This window comes from Symsagittifera roscoffensis, chromosome 5 (genome assembly GCF_963678635.1).
Source record: "Symsagittifera roscoffensis chromosome 5, txSymRosc1.1, whole genome shotgun sequence".
In the NCBI taxonomy this organism is placed as follows: Eukaryota; Metazoa; Xenacoelomorpha; order Acoela; family Convolutidae; genus Symsagittifera; species Symsagittifera roscoffensis.
Window position 1 is genome coordinate 59,412,882 of NC_087066.1, and position 24,490 is coordinate 59,437,371.

General features: G+C 36.2%; 2 protein-coding genes across 2 annotated transcripts in view; both read left to right on the top strand.

Moving 5' to 3' along the window:
• The window catches only part of LOC134845494 (guanine nucleotide-binding protein subunit beta-1-like), a 492,858-nt gene that overhangs the window by 55,309 nt on the left and 413,059 nt on the right, over positions 1–24,490 (top strand). The gene's annotated exons all lie outside the window — the stretch shown is intronic.
• LOC134845495 (innexin unc-9-like) overlaps positions 1–24,490 on the top strand; it is a gene marked incomplete at its 3' end in the record, with an annotated part of 72,914 nt that overhangs the window by 3,673 nt on the left and 44,751 nt on the right. Inside the window, 1 exon segment of the mRNA XM_063862395.1 lies at positions 8,911–9,092. Within this exon segment, the coding sequence (XP_063718465.1) occupies positions 8,993–9,092 (100 nt within the window).

Genomic DNA, 24,490 nt, shown 5'->3' on the forward strand with positions numbered 1-24,490 from the left:
TTTTCCCGGTTGCACTCGCGATTTGTATTGTGCAGATTGGGATGGGGCTACAGAGTGCTGTTACCAAGGTCGCCTGTCGGTTTCTAGTTGACTTACTTGTTGCGGTTGCAGGTGGTGTGTTCTTTTGATTTTGTCGCTTTGGTGACGGTGTGATGGGCTCCTCTGACATTGACGACGAATCATCATCCTTCTCAGGGCTTTTGTTCGTTTCCATTTTAGTCTCCGTTTGGAGGCTCATCCCCCGTGGCGTTTGTAGCTTTCCTACTGGTTTTCCTCCAATCCTCTTTCCTGTCGCTTTTCTTTTTGTGGGGTTGCTTTGGCTTTTGCTCAGTGCTGCCTTCTCCTGTACTGTTAGTTTGATTGGAAGCCCCGTTCTAGTGTCCTCCTTGACCATGGGGTGTTGTGGAGCCTGCGGGTTTTCTATGTCTAAAGAACCTAGACATGGTCCGGTTCTCCGCGGGGTTTTTTAGGCAACATAATCGCCTAATCGAGAAGGTATGCATGGTCCGCATATTACAGGGTTAGAAACAAATGCTGTACCGCTATTTCTTAGTAACCTCGGTTGTTTGCCAAAAATTTGTACCCAAGCAGTGCGTGATGTGTAGGTTAGGATTTTTCCATCTATGGTCTTATATTTTTGTTCAAACGTTTTTGGGTTCTTGACTTTGGTTGCTAACCGGATAATTTTCCGTGCCACTTGTTCTAATCGTTTTTCAATATTTTTGTCTTTTGTTCTTTGTACTCCCTTGTATCTTATCTTAAGTTTGTTTTTAGCTAGTTCTATAGATCTTGAATGTGCCACTGTTTCTGGCTGTGTCGGCGAATGCGTGATAGTGAGCGTCCTTGGTAGTGATTTATGTGTGACTTTAGGTGTTGATCCCTTCTTCTGTATCTGCACTTCGTCCTCCGCCCGTCGCTGGAGGTCATGCATAACTTCCGCTGGTAGAGGTGGCTTCGTAAGGTTCTTTTGATCTAAACATGCATGTTTTGCGTTCTCCCAATTTAGATTGTTTGGTGAGCTATTTGCGGCTATATTCGATAGTGGAGTTTTTGGTTTTCTGTCCAGATGCGCCTCAAGAGAAAAAATTTTTGTGACACCGTGTGGTGTGATTCTCAGTGTTTTGATTATTTCTGCGACATCTGAAGGTAATTTATATGGTGTATTTGACTGGTCCATTTTCATTACTGGCAACCTACGTTTAATCGTCTGAATCATTCCTTCCACTACCCCAATTGCCCTGTGATCATCTACAGGTGCGAATAGTAGTTTTATATTATTTGTCCGATAAAAAACTTGGAATTGTTTTAGCTCTGAATGTTTTCGCTTGATCACATCTTAATCTTCTTGGTACTCCGTTGTTAGAAATGTATCTTTGCATGAACTTGATTGCAATGTCTGCTGTTGTATTTGATACAACTTTTGCTGTTGGGAACTTTGACCACTTATCCATCGCAACTAAACTGTATGCATCCCTATTTAATTCATCCGGGAGGGGCCCCGCGAAATCTAATTGAACTTCTTATTAAGTTCGACTACTGGTTCCATTTGGAATGAAATTTGCTTTCCTAAGATGGGTTTTAAAATTTTACCTTGCTCCGTGCAGTGTTTGCATTTTTGTGCCATTTGCCCAATGGATCGATGAATATGCAGGAACCAGACACGGTGACTCCAGTCCAACATAGCTGCCGATCCCGTGTGTGTGAGGTGAAGACTGTCGAGCACTGTCTGTCGCAATTGAGATGGAATGACGATTCTTTCATCTATGAGTAAACAGTCCTCACGGACATGTAGCCTGTTTCGGATGTTAAACCAATACTGTCCGTAGGATGCTTTGATAGCTTACCAATCTCGCTTCTTTACAAAATTGATCAGTGGACGCAGCTTTCGGTCCTTCTTTGTAGCTGCGGCGATGAAAAGAACCCCCAGTACTCGCTAGAGTTTTCGACGGAATAGCGGCGTGTCCTCCTCTGTTTCTGTGGCTTTCTCCACTATTGCTATTACTCCATCCATTATTTCGTTGTGGCTGGCCTCTTGCTGTGACGAAATTGTCATCGTCGGGCACTCCATGTTGGGTGTTGTTTCTTATTGTAGGCATACGCTGGGGTCCACGCGGCTGACCCATATTTCTTTTTCTACTAGTGTAGTGTCAGTTTCCGTGTTGTTATCCGTTTGTGTGGCTGTAGTCGTCTTGGCTGTTTCGATTTCAGCTTCTGTGTTGATCACTGTTTGAGTGGCTGTAGTCGACATGGCTGCTTCAATTCTCGGTTTATCCATTTTCGGGCTCTTTCGGTCTACCACGGTGGTTTTTAATGTCGAGCTCCCTCCAAATTTGATTTTTTGGAAAGTTTGACTGTTTTGATCTTGTTATCAGTTCCCTTGCGTCGGCTACTGACGCGGTTGAAGTGGATGGTGTCGGTGACTTTGTGTTCTTCATTTGTTTTCCTTTGGTTGGTGGTCGCTTGTGCCACCTCGGTTCAGAGAGACTTTCTACCCGGTCGGATGCGTTTTGCCAGTCAAGCAAAATATCTGTACGACCGCGTGGTTTGTTTGTTTTTAACTCTGCTGGAATGAATCTGCCTGAGAAATTTTTCGTTTCTTTTCTGCTCATCGTTTCAAAATTGATCGCGTTGATCGAAGTCTTGTCGCACTTGAAAATTTTTGAATGCGAGAGAATTGACTGTTTGTGATCAGATCATATGGTGCTCTGTTTTGATTGGCCAAATTATTTAGAATGACGTTGTCAATCATTTCCAGGTTGTTTATGAATGTATTAATTGACGCCACTACAAATTCCTCGTCGTACTCACTGGAGGGTATTGGTAATCCAACCGGATTTTGTGACATATAGTCTATTAGTCCCATTTTACTCCCTTCGAGATGCCTAATTTAAAAATGAAATGGTTTTAATCTATCGATCCAGCCAGTTAGTCGGCTTTGGCTTGTCTTTGATCGTTCGCTTGCGTTTGAAGCGCTGATTAAAGCTTGATGGTCCGTGATGACAGTGAGATGTTTGGCGTATAGATAGTATTTGAAGTGTTCAATTGCCCATACGACCTCTAATAATTCTAGTTCGTTGACTGAATATTGTTCCTCAAGGGAGTTTAAAAATCGTGACGCGTATACTATAGCCACTCAACCCTCTGCTGAGTGCTGTTCCAAGGCCGCCCCTGGCCCTGTGTTAGATGCATTACAGACGATGCGCGTGTCTAAATATTGATCAAAATGTTGATTTTGTTTTTTTTTAGCTACCAGTTGTAAAATGTTTTTGAAAGCTAAGTTATGTTCTGGTAACCAGTTGAGGGGTCTGTTTTTTCAGCGTTTTTTAGTAGAGGCCGTAGGGCTGCCGCTGTTTGTGCTAGATTTGGTATGTATCTTGTAAGGTGGTGTTTTGAGCCCATGAAACTTTTAAGTTGTTTGAAAGTTTTGGGAGGCAATATTTTTTCAATCGCTTCAGTTTTCTTTGTAAGTGGTTTGGTTCCTTCACTGTTGATGTTGAAACCTAACCACTCAACTTGCTTGCATGCGAACTTACACTTGTCTAGGAAAATTGCGAGATTTTCCTCGTCGAGTTTCGTTAGCACCGTTTGGAGTTTCTAGTGGTGTGTCTCTATGGTTCCTTTCGTTACAATTAGGATATCGTCCAGATATGCGTAAGTATTATTACAGTTAAAAAGTGTTAAATCCACTGCTTTCTGAAACTCTGTCGGCATATCCGTAAAATCGTAAAATCCCGTCTGGAATTGGTATGTTCCTGTAGCATTACCGCCAGGGAGACTGAAGTTTCATATTTCTCGTGTTGCTTTATCCAACGGGAGTTGTGAATATGCGTATCGTAAATCGAGGTTAGAGAAAAATGTTTGGTTTGACTTGTCTGATTTCACCACTTGCGCGATGTTGCCCTAAAGTGGGTCGAGGTTAGGCATTTGGTATTTGTTTTTATGTATGTATTTTTTAATTTTTTTTGGAATCTAAGGCAAGTTTAACTGATTGGTTCTTTTGACTGTGATAACAATTGGGCTGATGAATTGTTTGTCTGAACACTTGTCGAATTTGATGATGTGTTTTTAATCATTCAAATTGTTTAATTCCGCTTCGACCCTTTCTTGTAGATGTAAGATGTATTTATACGTCTACCCTTTTGCTGTATCGGTTCGAACTCTCTACTGAATTGTGTTCTCATTACGTGGTGTTTTGACTTTCCTATGCGTATGCATAGTTGTTGAAAATTATCCTTGACCCATTGTTTAGTTTCGTGGTTTGACTCGTCGTTTCGTTGAACATTGAGTACCCTGGGTGTTTGTTTTTCCTGAATCAAAATAATGCCGATGCGTGGTAATAGGTTCCGTCCTATTTTATTTGCCTTGTGATTATCCACTATGATGAACGGAGCTGTTTGTTTTTTCCATCCTCCCTACTCAATTGTAATTATCAGTCTTCCTTTTGGATTTATTGATTAGCCGTTATAGCATGCTAAATTTCCGGCAGTATCCTCCTGTGGGATATTTTTAAAAACTGCCGTTTGATCATTTTGTTTTATTCGTTGAGCGGTTTTTTCGTTTAGGAAGACACCGGGATGCCCGAGTCAGCATTAGCGAATAGTTCTGTTGTGTTCGTTTTCACTTTAACAATATGTCCATTTAGATTGTCTTTGGATAGTGTTTTTTTGTTTTGTATTTAGAATGACTCCGATATCGCCATTACAGAAAATTCGTCTATTTGGTAGTTCTCCCAACCATTGTTTGCGGAGAACTCAGCAATTGCGACAGGGTCAGTGTCCGTTTCCGTGCTCTCGATTTCTGTTTCCTCTTGTTGTTCATCATTTGTGTTTACTAAATAATTTAGGTTTGTAGAACGGCAAACTTTTGCGACGTGTCCGCATTTTGCGCATTTCGAGCAAATTTTGTCTTTTGCCGGACATGATTGTAGATGGTTTGGACCATATTGATTCCCACACTTACAACATTGTCCTGAATTTGTGTTTCGTTGTTGTTGATGCTGTTGACCTCTTGTGTTTTGTGATCCACGTGAATACGGCGGCCGCGAAAACCGCCCCGACCTCGCTGATTGTTTTGATTGTACTGCTGATTTTGTCTGTCACGTGTATTTACGTAATGGACCGGCCCTTGTTTTGTAGTCACTGTTTGACCTCTGATCACATTTATTTTCATTGTACGACTGTGTTCTAATCCTTTTTCTCGTCGTATCGCGTACTCGTATGCCTCCTGTGGGCTACGTGTTTGTGCCAGCAATTCTTCTGCAATTTTTTCATTGTTCATGTGGGCCGTAAACACTCCCTTTGGGCCCTTACCCACTCACTTTCTCGGTCGTCGCAGCCAGCCCTTGAAGCTAGTTCCACTAAGTCAGCATGAAAATGTTCTAGACTCTCTGCTTTCTTTTGTTTTCGACAGATAAACGTATACCTCTCAAAAGCTATTATGCGTGTTGTGACGAATATTTCTACTAAAAAAACAGTCATGAATTCTTGTGCAGTTATCGTGTGTAGTTGTAAATTAGGTCGTTTTTGTTGGATTTGGCGCTGTCCTTCAGCGCTGAGACACAAGAAAAGATAGCTGCGTACTTTTGCGTCCGCTTCGTCCCATCTAAATGAGTTACATAGAACTCCTTTCTCACGCGGTTTTCCCAGCCCACTCTTTTTTCTTGATATGTACCTCTCGGTTTTTCCTTTGGGCTTCCGTTTCACCGGTTATTTCGACCTCGTATACTGGTTCAGATGGCTCTACTAACTCTGGTCTTGTTCGTAAAATTGTTCGAATTTCGATGCCGTCTTTTGCGAATAGTGCCAATTCCAATATTGCCGCCCATTTTTTCCACTCTAATGGGGGTTCGGCCGATGCTCGTTCCCAGAATGGGTTTATGTTTAGCGGGCTCTTCGAAAATCTTGGTGGTTGCGCTATGTCATACAGCTAAGTCCTCAAGGTATGAACTGCTAATTGCTGAATCCGTATGGATAGATAATATCGGGCGCGCGCGAGAGAGAGAGAGAGAGAGAGAGAGAGAGAGAGAGAGAGAGAGAAGTTAAAATAACTAGTTAATGTTAACGTTAATTCGCTTTCTGAACCGTATTTCACTTTAACCGCCGTTCTCGCCCTCGCTATCAAGGTCAATTGACCAGTACACATTAACGTTACATAATATCAAGACATAAATGATGTGCAAATACATAATAAGTTTTATATGGAGTTTTATCTATCCATGCCGGAAGACAATCACATTTGCTCTTGATGTAATGCACTAGAAAAACTGATATTGAGTTTTTAAAGAACAGTTGCGTCTAGGTTTCGGTATCTGTTAAGAAATTGTCTTTCAAGCATAGATCGCGTTGAGTAACTTGCATTTTCAAACATTTATCGGGACTTAGCTAATTCGTTGCCAGAAAATTGTACGCTTTAGGGAATAAGATACGTAAAAATTTGTTTCTAGTTTCAGTGAACAATGCTGGCTGATTGATAAGATCTTATTGGTAAGTTGGCTTCTTGGGTGTTATATTCTACTTTTCCATCAATCAATGCTTTTTTGTTTTTGAAAATTTTACAATACCAATATTTGGAGGCAGTTTCAGGCAATAAATACTCAATTTTGGTTCGAAACCTGAGAAAACATTGTATCGAAATCATTTTGTTTATTCATCATCAAAGAATTGACAAGATCATTTTAGTTTCTGAAGAGTCGAAAAACATGTTAATTATAAACCATTGAACAGGTGTTGTAGTCATAATTTCTTTGTCTCGTGGCCTGGGATTTGGTGTTTTATCCCAACTTTTTTAACAAAATTGGCCAGCCTTTTGCAATCAAATTTGGTATTCGCACACCATATCTCAGGCCATGAGACAAAGAAGTTACCACTAAAACACCGGTTCAGATGTTTATAATTAACATTGACATGTTTTTGACACTGATCTTGTAAAATTAAACTGATCTTGTAAGTTTGAGAAGTTAAGCAAATTTACTGATCAGACAAAAGTGATTCGCAAAGTCAAATGCATGCGCTGTTTTTTTTCTAGTGGTAACTCATTCGGCAAAAAGCATATGCGCTTAGTTTGCTAAATATTTTTGTGGCAAAATTGCCGACAAGACAGTTTCAGCAGCGTTAAACTTTTGCATTACGAGGCCAAACTGTGCATTTTGTGCATTGTAAGCGGATTCCGCAACAAGGACGCTCCCTTGGTTCTTCTTTTGTTCATTCCTTCTCTTTACTCGTTCCGACAAAATTTTAACATGTTTGAAGACTTGTCTCTGGAATCCAGGAACATACAGACACAAAATTGTGCTCCTACCCAGTGCACAGTTTGGCCTCGTAATGTAAAATGTGCATGGTTTTAAAATGTGCGTGCGTGATCAGTTTGGGATGCGAACTACATTGGTCAGGCAGAGAGACACAATTATCTGCTTACCCATATTTTTCCTTTTCAAAAAATGCTCTAAGTGGAAAAAACGGAAGTTATTTGTACATATTTCGACCCTGTTAAACTAATAAAAAATTCTCGATATACTTTCGATTTTAGGTATTTTGATCGGCACACTATAGAAAAATCTGTACTCTAATTTTTACCTAATTTATTATTTAAACTGCCATCTGCAGTTAAGTGTCAGTAGCCGATGCTAGCCAACAATAGCAGTGAAATTTTTGAGATGAGAATGAGAATGGATTTTTGGATGTTTTGCCCACATTCATTTGTGGTTTCTAGGCTATGATAAAAAAGCGGCCTGCTTTTCGGACGAGTTCAATTATTCAAATTCGGACGAGTTCAATTATAACCATAGCATATTAGCCATACTTCAAATCAAATTTTGAAGCGGATAAACCCTGCAGGTAGCAATTAAAATAATTGCATTTTACGGGGTTAAATTTGTAAATAATTTTATGAAATGAACATGATTGTCCATCATTAAATAGAATATTGAGCGCTTCTTTTTTACATTTGAGGATATTCCGCTCGCGCCGGCGTTTTTTATGCAATTATCTCGCTTCTTATAGGACGACAATAAGAAAGTTTTTTAAAAATCCATCAGCTTATGAAAGCTATTGAAGCAGCTTTCTGAAATGAAAAATCTTTTTTTTTCTGAAGTGTTTTATTCAAAAAATGGTTCCCACTTTTCCATTGTTGCCTTCTGAATAGATTTTATTGTCCCCCGCGGAGTTGTTTAGTTGTTAAATAGTTATCTCTAGTTATTTATTATCAATACTACAAAAGTTCCGCTGTTGTTAAACACGGGTCCCATTTGCGTACCAATCATTTTCGATAATCAATAAATGGAAAAACTGCAAATAAAAACATTTTGTTACCATCCATTGAAATAAGAGGTATCAAATCAGTTCAAAAATTCTTCCGTCGAAAACTTTGTTCTAATATATTTTTTGTGACGGCGCTTTTATTTTTTCCTGTTCAAAATAAAACCAAGTTTTGATTTTTTCTTGCATTAAACCTTAGAATTCAGCGATAAAAGATAACTTCGTACAAAAACAAACACATTTGTATTAAACACTTTATTCAGTATGATTTAATTATATTCCTTGACTTCAGCTTCAGTTCTGCCTCAAAAGCGACCACAAGAGGTAATCTTGGACTAAGCTTTCTATTCGTGACCTTGAATTGACTGGCTCTAGTTGATTCAGACTGTTCACTTTTGGTCTGTAACGTGCGACCTTCAGCGCGACTTTTTGCCACTTAAATAGTCCATAGTGTGGACTCACCAGTCGTGAACTCCATCACGGTCTATTTTCATTTAAAGGTATCTTTTAAGGAGATGTCTTTTATCACGTGATATACGAAGCTGTCAAAATTGTACCCCCCCCCCCCGCGCCAAATCCGACCCCGGCCACGCATCTTTGAAATAGTTCCATATCTGCCAATAAGATCATGAGCGTGATCTTGTGACCTGTTTTTAAGTTGTGAGCTTCAAATCTTGTGACCTTGACTTTGAACTGTGCTGACCTCGTGAGAGAAGAGTGTCTGCTGTGGATAGAGAGTGATGTTGCAGAATGTGTTGGAGCAGTTGAGTAGTGTGAGCAGTGGACTAGACGGAGACTGGTCCGACCGGGTCAACTACTTCATCACCTCCAGACTATTCCGTGAGTAGAACAAAGAAGTGATTTAAGCCGCATATTCGAATATTCCAGACACTTTTCTTGGAACTTTTGGCTCCTTTTCCTTTCCCCCCCCCCACTTGCAAATTTTTACATGTAAATTTGTTGACCACATTGTCTGATTGTTATGAAAACTTAAATACAGACCAATAAGACCACGACAAACATATGTGCCGAACTTTTGAGGCGAAAAACAATCCGTACGAGATTCGAATAGTCAGAACTTGCGGATAAATTTTTGACCTTCCTATTGATTGTTTTCTGACTCCAAATTCCAGTCTTAAAAAAATTCATTAAAAGTTCTGATTTTGCCATTCAAATGCTTCAATTTTCGATTTTCGATTAAGTTTCCGATCATTCTGTTTTTCCATGTTTTTTGTAACATCCCGTTTTCGGACATCATGCCCAGTTTTCGGACTAGACTTTTCTACATACTGCCCGATATCCGACAATCATTCTCAAACCATAGACTTCTTCCGAAAGTAGCGCTGTACTCTTTGGAACCATTGAAACCAATGTTGCATATACCACATTACTTTGTTTTAACTTGCCGCGTATGCAGCGTGTTTTATAAAACCTTTCCCCGTTAAAATAATAAGTTAAATGAAAAACAATTGTAAGTTTCATTACGACATTTCAGCAATAAGTTCATTGTTTACACTTAAAAAAAACAAGTTGTGAAACTTAGAGGAAAATCCCAGACGAAGGACCTTTTTTATATGCTAAGAGAGGACAAATTCAGAATTCAATGCCATCGATACTAGAATAATTTTTAAACAATTGTGCAAACGTCGCCGCCTGGACTAAGTTGCATCCGATGCATCCGATGAGATATCTAAGATGCATCCGATGCATCCGATGAGATATCTAAGATGCATCAAAACCAAAACCAAACATCTACAATAGATAGACAAATCATACATCCAAGACGAAACAGAAATTGTACAACTCTCAGAGTTCATTTTAATATACTCTCATTACCAACCCCTAACATTTTGGATCTTTCCAGTATTACAATTCAAAGTACTCCTCCACCATTACAAAGTACTTCACAACAAAACACTCCGAACATACCTCGGATTACTTAGGATCAACCCCCACATCAAAACTAAATCGTGAAAATCCCTTTAACCCCATTGGATGACACACGCTTTCACTCAAGGTAAACCAAACTCGGTAAACGACCCTATAGATATCTCATCGGATGCATCTTTGTTATTTCCTAACGTCCTTTTCTGGCTTGTGATAGGACCGGCAAAAGGAAGATCGATTTCCAACTCGTCTTTATTCGACTTCTAGCTCAACTCGCAAGATGTTTGAAGATAAATAATTAAAGATAACGAATAATCATCCAAACATACAAAACCTTTAGGATCACCAGAATATATTTTATCAATTGAGAGGTCTTTGTATAACCTAATTAATTGCTTCTCGCATTTCAAATCAATGATAACCTCTAATCAAGTGAATTCTTTCCTAATATAAAATTTCTAACTTCAGTTTCGCTCATGCTCACTAACGTTTCGATTATCACTCTGAGAGTCGAGATCGATTCGATTCAAATTTTTTAAACTCGTGTCGCCACGGACCGACTTGCAGTTTAAGCTCCAAAACCTTAAACTTTGATCCCCCGGTCAATATTTACAAGTGCAAAGTTCCATTTCTTTCATCAGTCTCGTCTCAGTTTTTGATACATGTATGCGGTATTTGTCACAATTCGCCCCAAGCAAACAAATATTGTACGATCCTAATCAACTAATTCTTGAAAACCTTGATCTCTAGCCATCTCCGCCGCCCTTATTAACTCAACCTCCAAATCATGTGTATTTTCTCAGTGAGCCTCTCAAGGTTTTTGTTTTCATTATCACGCAATTTTTTTAAGTTTCATAGGGCCGGCGAAGTACATAATCCCGGGCGAAAGTCGTAGCTTATGCATCCAAAAAGCCAATGATTTTACAATTCCAATCACAGGGTTTTAGATCCTAAGGGCGTTCTTTCTCCGCATGTTCCCTCGGTCTAATAAACCACCTCAGGAAGCTAGTTGAAAGTCCCGTACCTTTGTATAGTTCGGGTTACATAATTCCCGTGTCCTTCTTATATGTAAGCTACTACTTTTGCGACTACTTTATACGTTCTGATTGTAATTCTATAAATAACGTAATCGCCAAGATAAGTTGAACTTAACGTTTACCAATTCCAATTTAATTAGTTCAATTACTCCAACACTATAGACGAAGAGCAACATAAATTTTAGGTCAAAGACCTTTAATGTATCCCTACAGGTACCTTTTTTCCACTCTTGTTCTCACTAATAGATCAATTTCTAATCCCAGTAGTTGCTTCAAAGGAATACGTCACTTTCCGGTGTAAATTCTAGTGAATCCCATGCAATTCGGGGTCGCAAGGGCCAGGTGTCATCAGGAATCACACTTCTTCGGACAGGTTTAGGGTCTCATGGGGCTCCTACTCAACGAGTTTCATCTATACTTGATTATTACTTCATTTTTTATCTCCTTCTAAATGTCAACTATCACTTTTCCGGGAAAAGAGGTATTAGCGCCGGAAACAGTCGGCGTCGGCGTCGGCATCGCCCTCTCATTCACCAGGGAAGTTTTTTGACACTTGAGTCTATTATACTTAACCGTCAAAAAATTATTACACCCTTGCTCGTTATTCTGGGTAAATTGTCTAATTCTCCTATAAAAAGGTGATATTACCAGTGCTTATATTTTCCAGTTCAACGGTTGCAAAAATTCAAAACATGTTGTATCTTGCCAACCTACCAGGTCTCCAAGTTTTCAGTTTTCTAACATAATCTGGTTTTCAGAAAAAATTTAACGAAAATAAATTAATTTCTATGAGTTTAGATGTGGGTTTGATTACTTAGGGCATAAAACCTGAAGTGGGGGTCCAGGGGGTCAGATGATCCATACTTAAGCATACCTGGCCTAGGTCTGCGACATGCTAGAACTTGATCCTAATACTGCCGATGTTTACCGAGATCCAATGGAGTTACTTGCTCTCCCGATAACCGTTTTAGCTTGCCCCGAGGGGTGTCCGAGGGGTAAAGTTTTTGCATGGCCGGCTCGTATCATCTCGTGTATCCTTTCTCTGAATTTCTTGAAGTTAGCTTCGTTACCTACCATTAAGGGCGAGTTATAATTTTTGGTTACCCCTTCACAAGTCTTGCCAAGGGTGGGACTATTTATAAAAAAAACTTCGAGCAACAGTTGATTCGAACTTTTGTTTGTTTTACTAGTTAACTTATAAATTAGTAAAACCAAGCTACGAACTAATCAATAGCTGTTCTATACTGCATGCAATACTGAGGATAAAATTTTCTATACCAAGTTTTTAGTTGCCGAAAGTCTCCAAGGATCATTGGTCGTTTTATTTGATTTGATTCAACCAGTGGATAGTTTGTTTTGCGCTCAACCCCACCAAAGTCCAAAAAAGGGAAATAAATTTCCCCCGGTATATACTTTCTTTTCATGTTCAATTCCCTCTACCAAATGATTGTTTCAAGCAAATCCATTTTAATCATGGGCAACGTTCCAACCATCTCAATTCACCAGTAAAACATTATCATTAAACCACATTACCTAATGAGATAACCACATTTCACTCTTGCCTTCCCATAACCGCAGTGCTGCTTACACGAAAATTGCTTGTGGCGCAGATGCAGTAGACTAGTGAACTCTAGTGAAATACTGAAATAAATCAAATTTGTTCACCTGATCTTTGAGAACTCCTCTGTATCCATGGATGTTTTTAAAGGAATAACGATCATCCTTGAGAATAATCAGAGTTTTCTGCTCTTTTTTTTCTGCGGTCAAAAACTTCACTAACTCGGAATCCTTAACTAATTCAACATCTTTCACTTATTTCATATTTTGATTGATCATGGGTCGCATTTATCATCATGGGTTCAACTCAGAGTGTAGTGCAAAGTGTAAAAGTAAGAAGCCCGTACGAGTGGAAGATGAACCATCACTTGGATGTTCTTCTTGCGGAAAAAATGGGCTCATGGGTTTTGTGGTGGATTCTTTGTCGACGATGTGCGCTGGCTTGGTACAAAAACGAAACTGTAATAACTTTTGACCCCTGTCTGGCTGGCGGAGTAAATGGACCAACCTTGTCCCAAAACTTACTATTTGACCTATCCCCGGCATTAATGAAAATGAACAGGAGGCGGTCACAAGCTCTTTGCCTTCTTGTAGTGAAATTGTATTTTGCTCCAAAAAGTAATCCCCCATTCCCGACCTGCAGTTTGTAATAACTGGTCTTCCCGAATCCCAGGTTCATTTTTGAAGCAGATTGAAAAAGATTCAACAGTAATTGATGAAATAATACAACATAGAGGATTGCATTCAGAAAATAACATATTTTCTTTTCGACGTCTTGGAAAGAGTACTGAATATTCTCCAAATCAATCGGCCTCTGAAAAACCGAGATGTCGACCGCTCCTCATAACAACATCTAATATACTTTTCTCGAACAATTGCTTCACCCGTAGTCGTTACCTTCAAACACATAAAAACCGGGTAAACATTAAAAACCTTTTTCTTCGCATTCAGACAGACAAACTGAAAAAGATATCCCAGCCAAACGATAGCAAATGATAACTTCGGAGTCTGAAGAAACGAAAGATTTTCGAATCAAAAACTTTCAAGTTTTACTACAAAGGCACACCAGTAAACTTAACTTCAAATTGACTAAGTTCCATAAATTTTATGCTAATGGACTGTCAATCTAATTGTCCACTCGATAAGAGATGCGAATTACTGAGTCGTCCTAATTCCAATTTGATAACATTAGTCTTCCTCGAGAAACTTGGCTAAATTGGGATATTGCCGATTCGGAAACTCTTCTTGGCTCATCCTACAACCGTATTTCTAAAACAGATCGTGGGCGAGGTCAGTACTGTGGTTTAATCAATGCACAATTAGCCAGCGATACTTTCAGAGCAATCAATATTACCATTTTATTTAATTTTACTTTCCTGTGTTGTGTTAAGCGAGATTCCTTCCTACTTTGCTCTCATTTATCTCATTTACCCTCCGCATCTGATTATGCAGTTGATAATCTTCTTCTCTTAAATTGTATTGAATTCAACCTGCTGAAATCTGAAGAGGTGTTACACCAAAATGCATACGGAAACAGCTGCAGTTTTCATTTTCTTGGGGATTTTAATTTTTCTTCTATTGACCGGAATACTTACTCACCTTCTTCAGCCTATGAAAGGACTTTTACTGAATTCATTATCAAAAAATGCTTTTTACAATTCGTCACTGAAGCGTCTCACAACAGAAACAATAATACACTTGATCTTACTATTTCCCATGAATTGAACATATCAGCTTCTGTGGGAAAACAGCTTTTCTCAGATCACTATCTTATTGTTCCGACTTTCGATACGAAAGTAACGGAGTATTTGTGCTCGGGGTGGGTTTTTTTTTCTTCAGACAAATTTCGACTTTTTAACTAGCCATTTTTGACGGAATTTTTTTATATCATTCAAAAGGTATTGTTGTCCTGAGCTTAAATTGAAAAGATATTTCACCTGTGATCATTTTTCGTAGAGTTATGAGGGTTTAAAGATTGCCATTTTGGTCATTTTGACCAATTTGGGACAATTAACGCGCGATATAATTCGCGCTATTAACGCGTAAGCGGAGATTTAATCCGTCTTATAAATCGTTCCAAATTGATTGAACGAAGCTTATTTGCCATAATTGATTTGTTACAAGGAACAAAATCTCTGTTTTTGTACTTTATATGGCGTGTGGGGGGATGATTTTTGTGGGAAAAGTTTCAAATTTTCATGATATTTATGTTATTACTGCTCCGTAAACCTTAAAAGGCAGTCGGAACATTCAGGGCTTCGCCCTGATACGAGCCTTCTTGTTTGCTTTAGTTTCGAATCTACTCGTCCACCGTACGCACTCCAAAGCTCCTATTCCAAGTCTTCATTCCATGTCCAAACATCCAATGATAATCTACAGTGTCTATTTGATTTAGTATCCAATAATTCTTACATAATTGAATCTCACCAGGAAGACTAGTGTAACTTTCTCAATTGCTCTTTCAATTCCCTCATTAATTCAAAACACTCCAAAGGAAGTTATTTTTCAATTTTCTATGATTCTCAATTTTTTATTTAATCAATCAGAAAGAAGCCAATTTTTGTAAAAAGAAAAATGAAAAATGAAAGTTCTGTTCTACAAGCTAATAAAATGTGGAACCTGATCTAAAACTACATTTTATGATTGAATAAATTAGACATTTTACCACTGTAAAGTATTTAATATTAACCAATCATGATCCATCTAACTAACAACCCACTTATTCGTAAGTGCTGAAATTACTTGTAATTTCAGCACCAGAGAGATTTGAATTTAACTTAGAATTTAGTTGCCTCTCCAAAGGAACTTCAGCAGCCGCAATAAACCAGTATACTCTAGATCTATTGAGCCTAGCAGAGACTAGTTAAACAACCTGAGACTAGATAGTATAAGAGTAAGATTAGGATCGGTATTAGACTAAGAAGTTGCACGAATCTATCCGGCCGAAAATAAGATAGCGTGACGAGCAGACGGTGTACCCTATCCGAAATTACTCTATGAGTTAACCACATCGGGCCTAACTCATCTGGTGCGACCATTAGTCTCGAACAAGACCTTAATAGCTTAGAATTAACCAAAAATAGATTAGAATTTAGACAAAACATTTTTAAAATGTTATACGACGATAATCTAATCGAAATGTCTCTACGACTCAATAGATCAGAGCCAATATTCCGAACGATAACAGAACTACCCGGAATTGCAAGAAGACCTCGAACTAGAGACGACATACGACAAAGTAGAAACTTACCAAATAGTTATATGATAGTACGGCAAAAGCCAACACAAACTTTTATATTTAGAATTTTATTAGCAATGAATTTAGATTTTCATTTGCAAACATAAAATCTTGAAGTCAATCTTCATAATCATTTCAGGCGCTAAACAAAACTATTAATATACAATAACGATTGATAAAAAGATCTCAGATCGTTTTCTTAAAATTCTGCAGTATTATATAAAACATGTTTGGAAAATATTTATTGAAAATCAAAATAAAAATTAGTAGCATGACAATAAACTGTTAGTAATCATAAAATCATCAATTGTCCCAGCTTCATCACCTAAAACATAACAGCAATCATAAGCTCACTAATATCATAAAATAAACTAAATCTTTTTCTTAAACAAATTTAAACCATTTTAAACTTAAATTCACTTAATTTTAAAAATCAGATCATCAAGGCTTATCCTTGGATCTTAATTCACTTTCTATTTAATTAAATTTACAAAACTTGATCATCAAGGCCTATCTTTGGATCAAAAAGAACAATTTTTTTCTCCCCCACCCACTTAGCTAGTGTCTAACGACCTCAAACGTCGATTCACTATCCAACCCTTTCAAAAAACCCACGACTAATAGAAATTTTTGAACAAAACTAATCATTCAAATTAGGATAAACAGTGAAGAACTTCGGTTATTCATCCTTCACTTGAACCCTCCTCTTACCAGACCCAGGATAAATCTTAGACTTAGTAAGTTTAAAATAGTATCTAACGAACTACTCGCGTTCTAATTATACCTGAACCTTGTGGATCGATTTACTATTCTCCAACCCTTGAACACAATCACTACCCTTAAGTAAGATTAAGTAAGTTAACACCTTAACTTATACTAGCCACGAGAAAGTAAAAATCATTCTTCGGAATCGATATACTTTTCTCTCCAACCCTGAACAAATAGACCCAGGTTAAGCTAACCAAAAAATCGTAAGGACTAACAATTTAAGAAAATAGAAATCATCTAACAACTTTTTGCATCCGTCATCCTAAACCTTATGTCATTTAAAAATCTAGGAAACAAACAAACAATCGTTTTACACAACTGTGAAATAGATAACAAAAAATACGACCTTGTAATCACACCACACACACAAACAGTTGGATATATCAGAACAAAACGACAAACACTAAAAAGGAAAATAATAACTAAACAAAGACAAATAACACGAAAAAGATTTTCCAAAAATAGAAACGCATTTTCAGAATCAGAAGCCAGCAATTTAGACGAACTTTATAAATTAAAAGAATCTATAGATAAAAATTGCCCCATTCACGATCAATTATATTTTTCCGACTCAGAAACAACTTCAAATTCATCAAAAAGAGGAAAAAGACGAATAAAAAAGCAATATAAACACAAACCAGTACACTTATATAACTGGAATCAACCAATTAGACACATCGATAATTACCTATTAACAGTCATTAAACGAAAAAATGAGCCAAACACACACTCCAAGTGAAGATAGTCCAGATGATGACGATATCTTGCCCTTCCTCGTAGATGCACCCAATGATAGAGGACAGCATATACTTTGCAAGAATTTACTAGTAAATTTATTTGAACCCGGAATCAGCCCATGTAAAGCAGAGTTCCCAGATGTAAAGATCAAAAGACAAACTATTGATCACTATCTGAAAGATATATGTAATTTGACGCAACAATACGGAATCTACACCATAGAATTCAGCTCACCAAACCCGAATCACCGCAAATATGTAATTCAAACAGACGACCTTGATTTAGAATTTTCAAAAGTATTCTCAGAATACATAAAAAGCATACAATATCATAACTCACAAAGAGCAAACTCCATATTCACTAATGAAGTTTTTGCCATAATATATAGTTATATCTCAATATTAGAAAACGAAATTCCAATCCCAAGTGTCTCACCGACAGAGACATCTGAACATATAAGGGTACGACATGAAATCACACTATTTTCAACTTTTCTACATATAATTAAAGAAAATTTCACTAATGATGATGTTTCACAACATACAAAACATGACTTACAAAAAATTTTGGCATGGTTTATAATAGATTATTTCACACATAATATAGATTTAATTTCACAAGCTAGAAAAAATTTCAGACCTCAAAATTCAAACGATGATACCGCCATCACAGAACAGTCAGACTACGTTTGGGACCCCGAATGGTCTCATTATGCATTTATAAATATCCCACAATCAATTGCAAGTCAAGCAATAAGTAAAATATCTTATACAAGAGATTATGTAAGAGTAATACCATTATCCATTGATGCAACACCATTAAACTACAATACATTTTTACCCGATAGGCAAAATAACAGCTTAAACTCGACCGTCATACACAATGAAAACCTTAATGGAACTAGGAACCTCACTCAACAAGATATTCAAACACCATCACACTTCATAAATGAAGAAATTGTACAAACAACAACAACTACACAACAAAGTATTTCACCAATACGTCCAAATTTAACAACACCAAGAAATACAAACACTTCACTAGCACAGGTAACCTTACAATCAACCGTTAAACCTTCGGTTGCTCCAAAATATTCACAAATGGATTATCAAACATATAGACCCATGACAATACCGTCAAAAACACGCAGAACGTTCACAAGAAACAATTTTGCGGAACACAATTATAATTACACACATTCATCAAAAACAAACTACCCCCCCCCCAAAAAAAAATAATCATAATCAGATAAGATCTCGATATTGGGATAACCCAATGGCAACAACCAATTCAGTAAATTTTCAAACTAATTCACATCCTCCACAAGATCGTAGTGAAAATTACCCATTCTTTCAAAAGAATAAAAATAAAAAACAAGCACCTCATCAAACGGATTACCTATCCTCTGATGATGATTATTTACAACCAGATATATTTGCACCATATACTCAAGAATATCGTGGACAAGGAGTGCAAAAACCGTATACATATCATAGAATTTTTTCTCCACACCCAACAGATACACAAAATCAACAACCAATGCAAATGCAAAACCCAATGATTACACACTCGTATCAACCAATACAAATGAAATACCACTTCCATATTACCTTCAACAACACGAAATAACAAAAAATCAACTTTCGGATTTTTCACAAATGCCAAATGCAGCAGAATCATTACAAATGACAATGAATCCATACCTTATGGGTGGATCATCAATAACATCAAACAAACCATTAATGGTATTCACAGGAACAGACCCTGAATATTCTGTAGAAGATTATTTAAATGCAGTAACAGCAAATTTAATTTTAAATATAGGACCTGAACCAATTAATACGCCACTACATCAAAACTGGATACATCGACGCACAGCGTTGATACAGACAACCTTAGACGGCGCAGCCCAAAAATGGTTTTAAGTATTGCCTATAGAAATAAAATCAAACTGGAAAAGATTTACACAAGAATTTTCAAAAATGTTTGACTCCGAAAGAAACAAACAACAACAAAGAATTTTATGTAATGAAATTCGCAGATTACCAAATGAAACCATCAAACAATTAGCAGTACGTATCGAAACACTAGTTCGAAAAGCATATTCATTAAATACACACGACTATAAAAACACAAAAATGACAGAAATCTTAATGATGACCTTAACACCTCAATTAAGGAAAATAGCAATAAAAAAGAGAGCATCCCATCCCTCCTCAATTCGAGAGCCCGATTTAGATTTTCGAAAACTAGTAGACAAACTAGAGCAAGCGGAAATCACAATGGAACTTGAAGAAACAGAAAATCTGAAATTACAATATGTTAACCGAATTGAAACAAATACCACAAATATCAATAATATACAGGAATCAGATACAGACCTCGTTGAAAAAATCACTGAAATAATGAAATACTCAATATTTACGAAAAACACCCAAACTTTAAAGGCAAACCATCTTTCAAAAAATGGTGTAATTATTGCCGACGATACGGACATAGTATTTCTGAATGTAGACAAAAACAACAGGACAATCAAAACAAACCTCAAAAATATAAAGAACCAAATAAATCATTCTATCAGTACATGAAAAAAGATCAAAATCTACCGAACAAAAGTGTATACAGCAACAACAGTTCAGGAAAACCACTTCCGAACAATACCAATTACACGAGAACTCAATCACCATATAACTCAAGTTATAGAGGAAGATCACCAGAACGAAGAAATACACAAAATTCGTCACAAAATCATTATAATAGACCAAATAGTCGAAATCACTACTCCAGATCAAATTCGAATACAACACAATTTGTTTCTAGATCTAATTCCCAATCAAGAAATAATTACTATCCAAACAATCAATCACGAAACTCATCATACAATAGAAATAGAAACTACTCCAATAATCGAAATAGAAGTTATTCAAACAACCGAAACCAGAATTAACCGAGCAATCGATCAAGGAATAACTCATATAATAGATCAAACTATAACAAACCAAACAATAATTATCAAAACAGATCACAAAATAATTCACAAAATCGACATTCAAGTTATAATAACCGTTATAGAAATTATTTCCAATCACCACACAGGAATAATAACCATTATAATAATTCTAACAATCGCCACAGAAGTAGTACACCTAAACATCAAAGAAATATTAATCAAGTACAATCAAATCCAGAAACAACATCAGACCCCCCAGGTATTGATGACACAGGAAATAACGAACTACAACTAAATAAAATAAACTGTGAATCATCAGATTCAGAAAGTGATACAGAAAACACTATCTCCATAAATATGATAGCAGTCGAAAATGACTACGAACCTATTATATATGAACAACCTTTTTCATCACATATATATGAAAATCAATTAGAACTCCTTCACAATTATTATATTGAACCCATCCATTCTACACAAACGGCACAAGAAACTAACGAAATCAACACTACAAATCAATCCAATGAAAATGACAAAACAAAATGCTTGAATACAAATCACATCTATCAAAATATACAAAAAGAACAACCCAAAGAAAAAATTTGGACAATGCTATTTCTTTTAGAAAGTCCAAGAAACAAAGAATTTCAACCACCAGATCTTGAAATTGATTTTTGAATTGATTCAGGAGCAGAATCAAACATAATAAACATTCCCACATGGAATGAGATAAAATCATTACACCCAAAACTAACGCCCCTTGAAACATCCAGTAAACTAGCAACAGCACAAGGATCAACATTGGTAAACTATGGAAAAATTCAATTATTTCTTCTCCCCACAAGAACAATAGAGCAAAATAAAATTTTAAATAAACCATTTAAACAAATATTCCATATCACTGATATTAAACACAATATTATTGGAATACCATTTATCTCTAAATATATACCAACAATCAACATTTTGACTGTAAAATACTAAACAAAGATAAATACACAAAAACAAAAGACACATCCCTAACATTTTTTCAAAGATTAAATAAACAACCACCATTCTTTTCAAAATTTTATCCGATATATAATCAACAAAGAAAACACCTGAAACCACTATCAGGAAACATATATAATTTTTCAATAAAACAAGTTCACCAATATGATAAAAAACAAAATAAACAACAACTCTATATGTCAGATTTTGAATTCAAACCTATCCATAAGTTTTTCAAAATCACAATCTCATCCATAAAATATTTGAAAAACTCGAATTCAGATATTATTTCTCTACATGTATACAACAATACACCCTATCAAGTAACATTACCTTTAGGACTTTTAGGCTATTGCGAAACCAACGCTACGATATCACCAATACACGAAAAAGCATACCGCGTAAATAATATACTCCAATTATTAGATATTTGTCAATCCACAATTCTTAATGAAGAATTATCCATAAATAATATAATAAGTAATGAAAAAAGAAATACAGATTATTTCACAAAAACCCCATATTTCAAACCTACATTCAACATAAATAACTATACACAGAATCAACAGAAATTTTTAACAATGTTTAACTTCCAACATTCACAAATAACACAAGACGAATTTGATAAATTAGCCAAACAGCTAATAAAATATTCATCAGTCTATGCAACATCCAAATTTGATGTTGGCAATATCAGCTCATCACTACATCTTCCATTAAAACCTGACGCAGTTTTCAAAAAACAAAGAGCAAGTAAAGTACCAATTCACTTACATGATAAAGTAAACAGATTACTCGATATTATAGAACAATACAATATTATCTCACCGGTAAACAAAGAAGAACAACCAAAAGGTAACACATTTATCAACCCTGTTATCATCCTAGCAAAAGGAGAATCATTAAAAATAGTTCTAGACGCTAGATACCTTAATTCACTAATAGACGAATCAAAATGCAATTGGCCTATTGAACCAATACAAGTTATTTTAACAAAAATAAACGGAAAATACTTTACAACCGCAGATATGAATAGTGCATATAATCAAATGCCACTAGATGAACAATCGCGACGCTTAACACAATTTGTTATTGGAAATCAGCAATATGAATTCAACCGCCTATTCCATGGAATATCCATAGGACCAGCAGCATTTTCAGCTTTTAAGAGCAAAATTCTTAGACCACTAATACTCAAGAAAAACGCAATCACCTATTTAGACGATGTTTTTATGCAATCACAGACAAAAGAAGAAATGTTCAAAGTTTTAGAACACTATCACAAAATACTTCAGAACGAAAATCTGAAGGCCGCCCCCGATAAATCACACTTCTTTTTAACACGAGTTAAATTCTTAGGACACAATATAGAAAGAAAAACAATCACTCCATTAAAATCACGCATTGATGCTATTCAAAAGCTCCAACCACCAACAAACAAAAAGAAAATCCAAGAATTCCTTGGAATGTTAAATTTTTTAAGCAAAGATGTCTATAAAATGCAATTATACCTAAGACCATTCTATAATATACTTAGACAACAAAATAATTTTGAATGGAACACAGAACATCAAGCACGATTTGAAGAAATTAAAAAACTCCTAACTGAACAAATTTCGAATACAATTCCAGATCCAAATCAACCATTCTATGCAATGTGCGATGCTTCGAATTTTGGCATCGGCGCAGCATTATTACAATCACACAATGGTACAAACAAAATGAATCATATATCAGCAAATTCTCGATTATTCACTCAAGCAGAGCTACGACTCTCAACTCTAATGAGAGAATGTACAGCCATAATATATTCACTTACAGAATATGAATTCCTGATACTTGGATCAAAACATCCAACAGTTCTATTCACAGATCACAAACCAATCATTTTTCTCTTTACACAAAAATCTAATCCAAATCACCGAGTTTATAGATTTCAACTAATTCTAATGAAATTCCCAAACTTACATATAGTTTGGACAGCAGGAAAGAATCTTGCATTACCAGACACTTTAAGTCGAAATACACCACCTGAATTACTTACACGAAAAACTACAGTAGAAATACCCAAAAATATAAAATTCTACCTTGCAGAAAACGAAACATCACCCCGACTAGAATGCAAATATGCAGTAAAAACTGACGTTGAACAATCACAGATAAACAATCTACAACACTTCCCACTTTATTTAGATTGCCAAAATAACCACTACGAAGTTGATCTACTTGGAACATCAACTTTTAAACCAATTCCATACTCACAATGGATAAAAAATAACACCCAACAAAAAAGAGTAAAACAACACCCACATAAAAAAGACCTTTTTCCATTAATTGAAAAAGAAAATCTAACTGATAAAATAAATTTATCAGGACCACAAACAAACGATTCAAAATACACAATAAATCAAGTTTTTGACCTCCATGACCCACTTAATACAATTCCATTATCTAAATTAGAAATTGAAAACATTTTTCTCCCCCCAACAAATAAAGTTACAATTAATACTTTGAAACAATATCAAAATCTTGACCCAGTAATTAGACAACTAAAATCATGGCACAAATATAAAACTAAACCCGTCAAGGCAGATACAACTATTTTAGGAAATAAAACACTCCTCCGATATTTTCGAAAATTCAATGATACAACAATTAACGAAAACACAGACCTTCTAGAATACCAATTAAATGAATCTACAGTTCCCTGTCGCCCCATAAGTATGATTCTTATAGCTTTTAATATTTCACATACACAAAACATTAAAGGACACTCTGGATCAGAGAAAACATATTCAAATTTCATACAAAACTTTTATTTTCCAAATGCACCAATTTGGATAAAAGTACTATGCAATGATTGTATAGTAAGTCAGCTAAATAAACCTTATCCAAATCAAAAACAAATAGCACTAAAACAAGATTTTAAAGGACAAAGTTTGTACTTTAACCACCGTATTTCATTTGATACAAAAGGACCAATTTCACCCTCATCCGAAGGAAACTCCTACATTATGGTAATTGTTGACGCGTTTACACATTATGTAGCACTTAACCCAGTACCACATTGTAA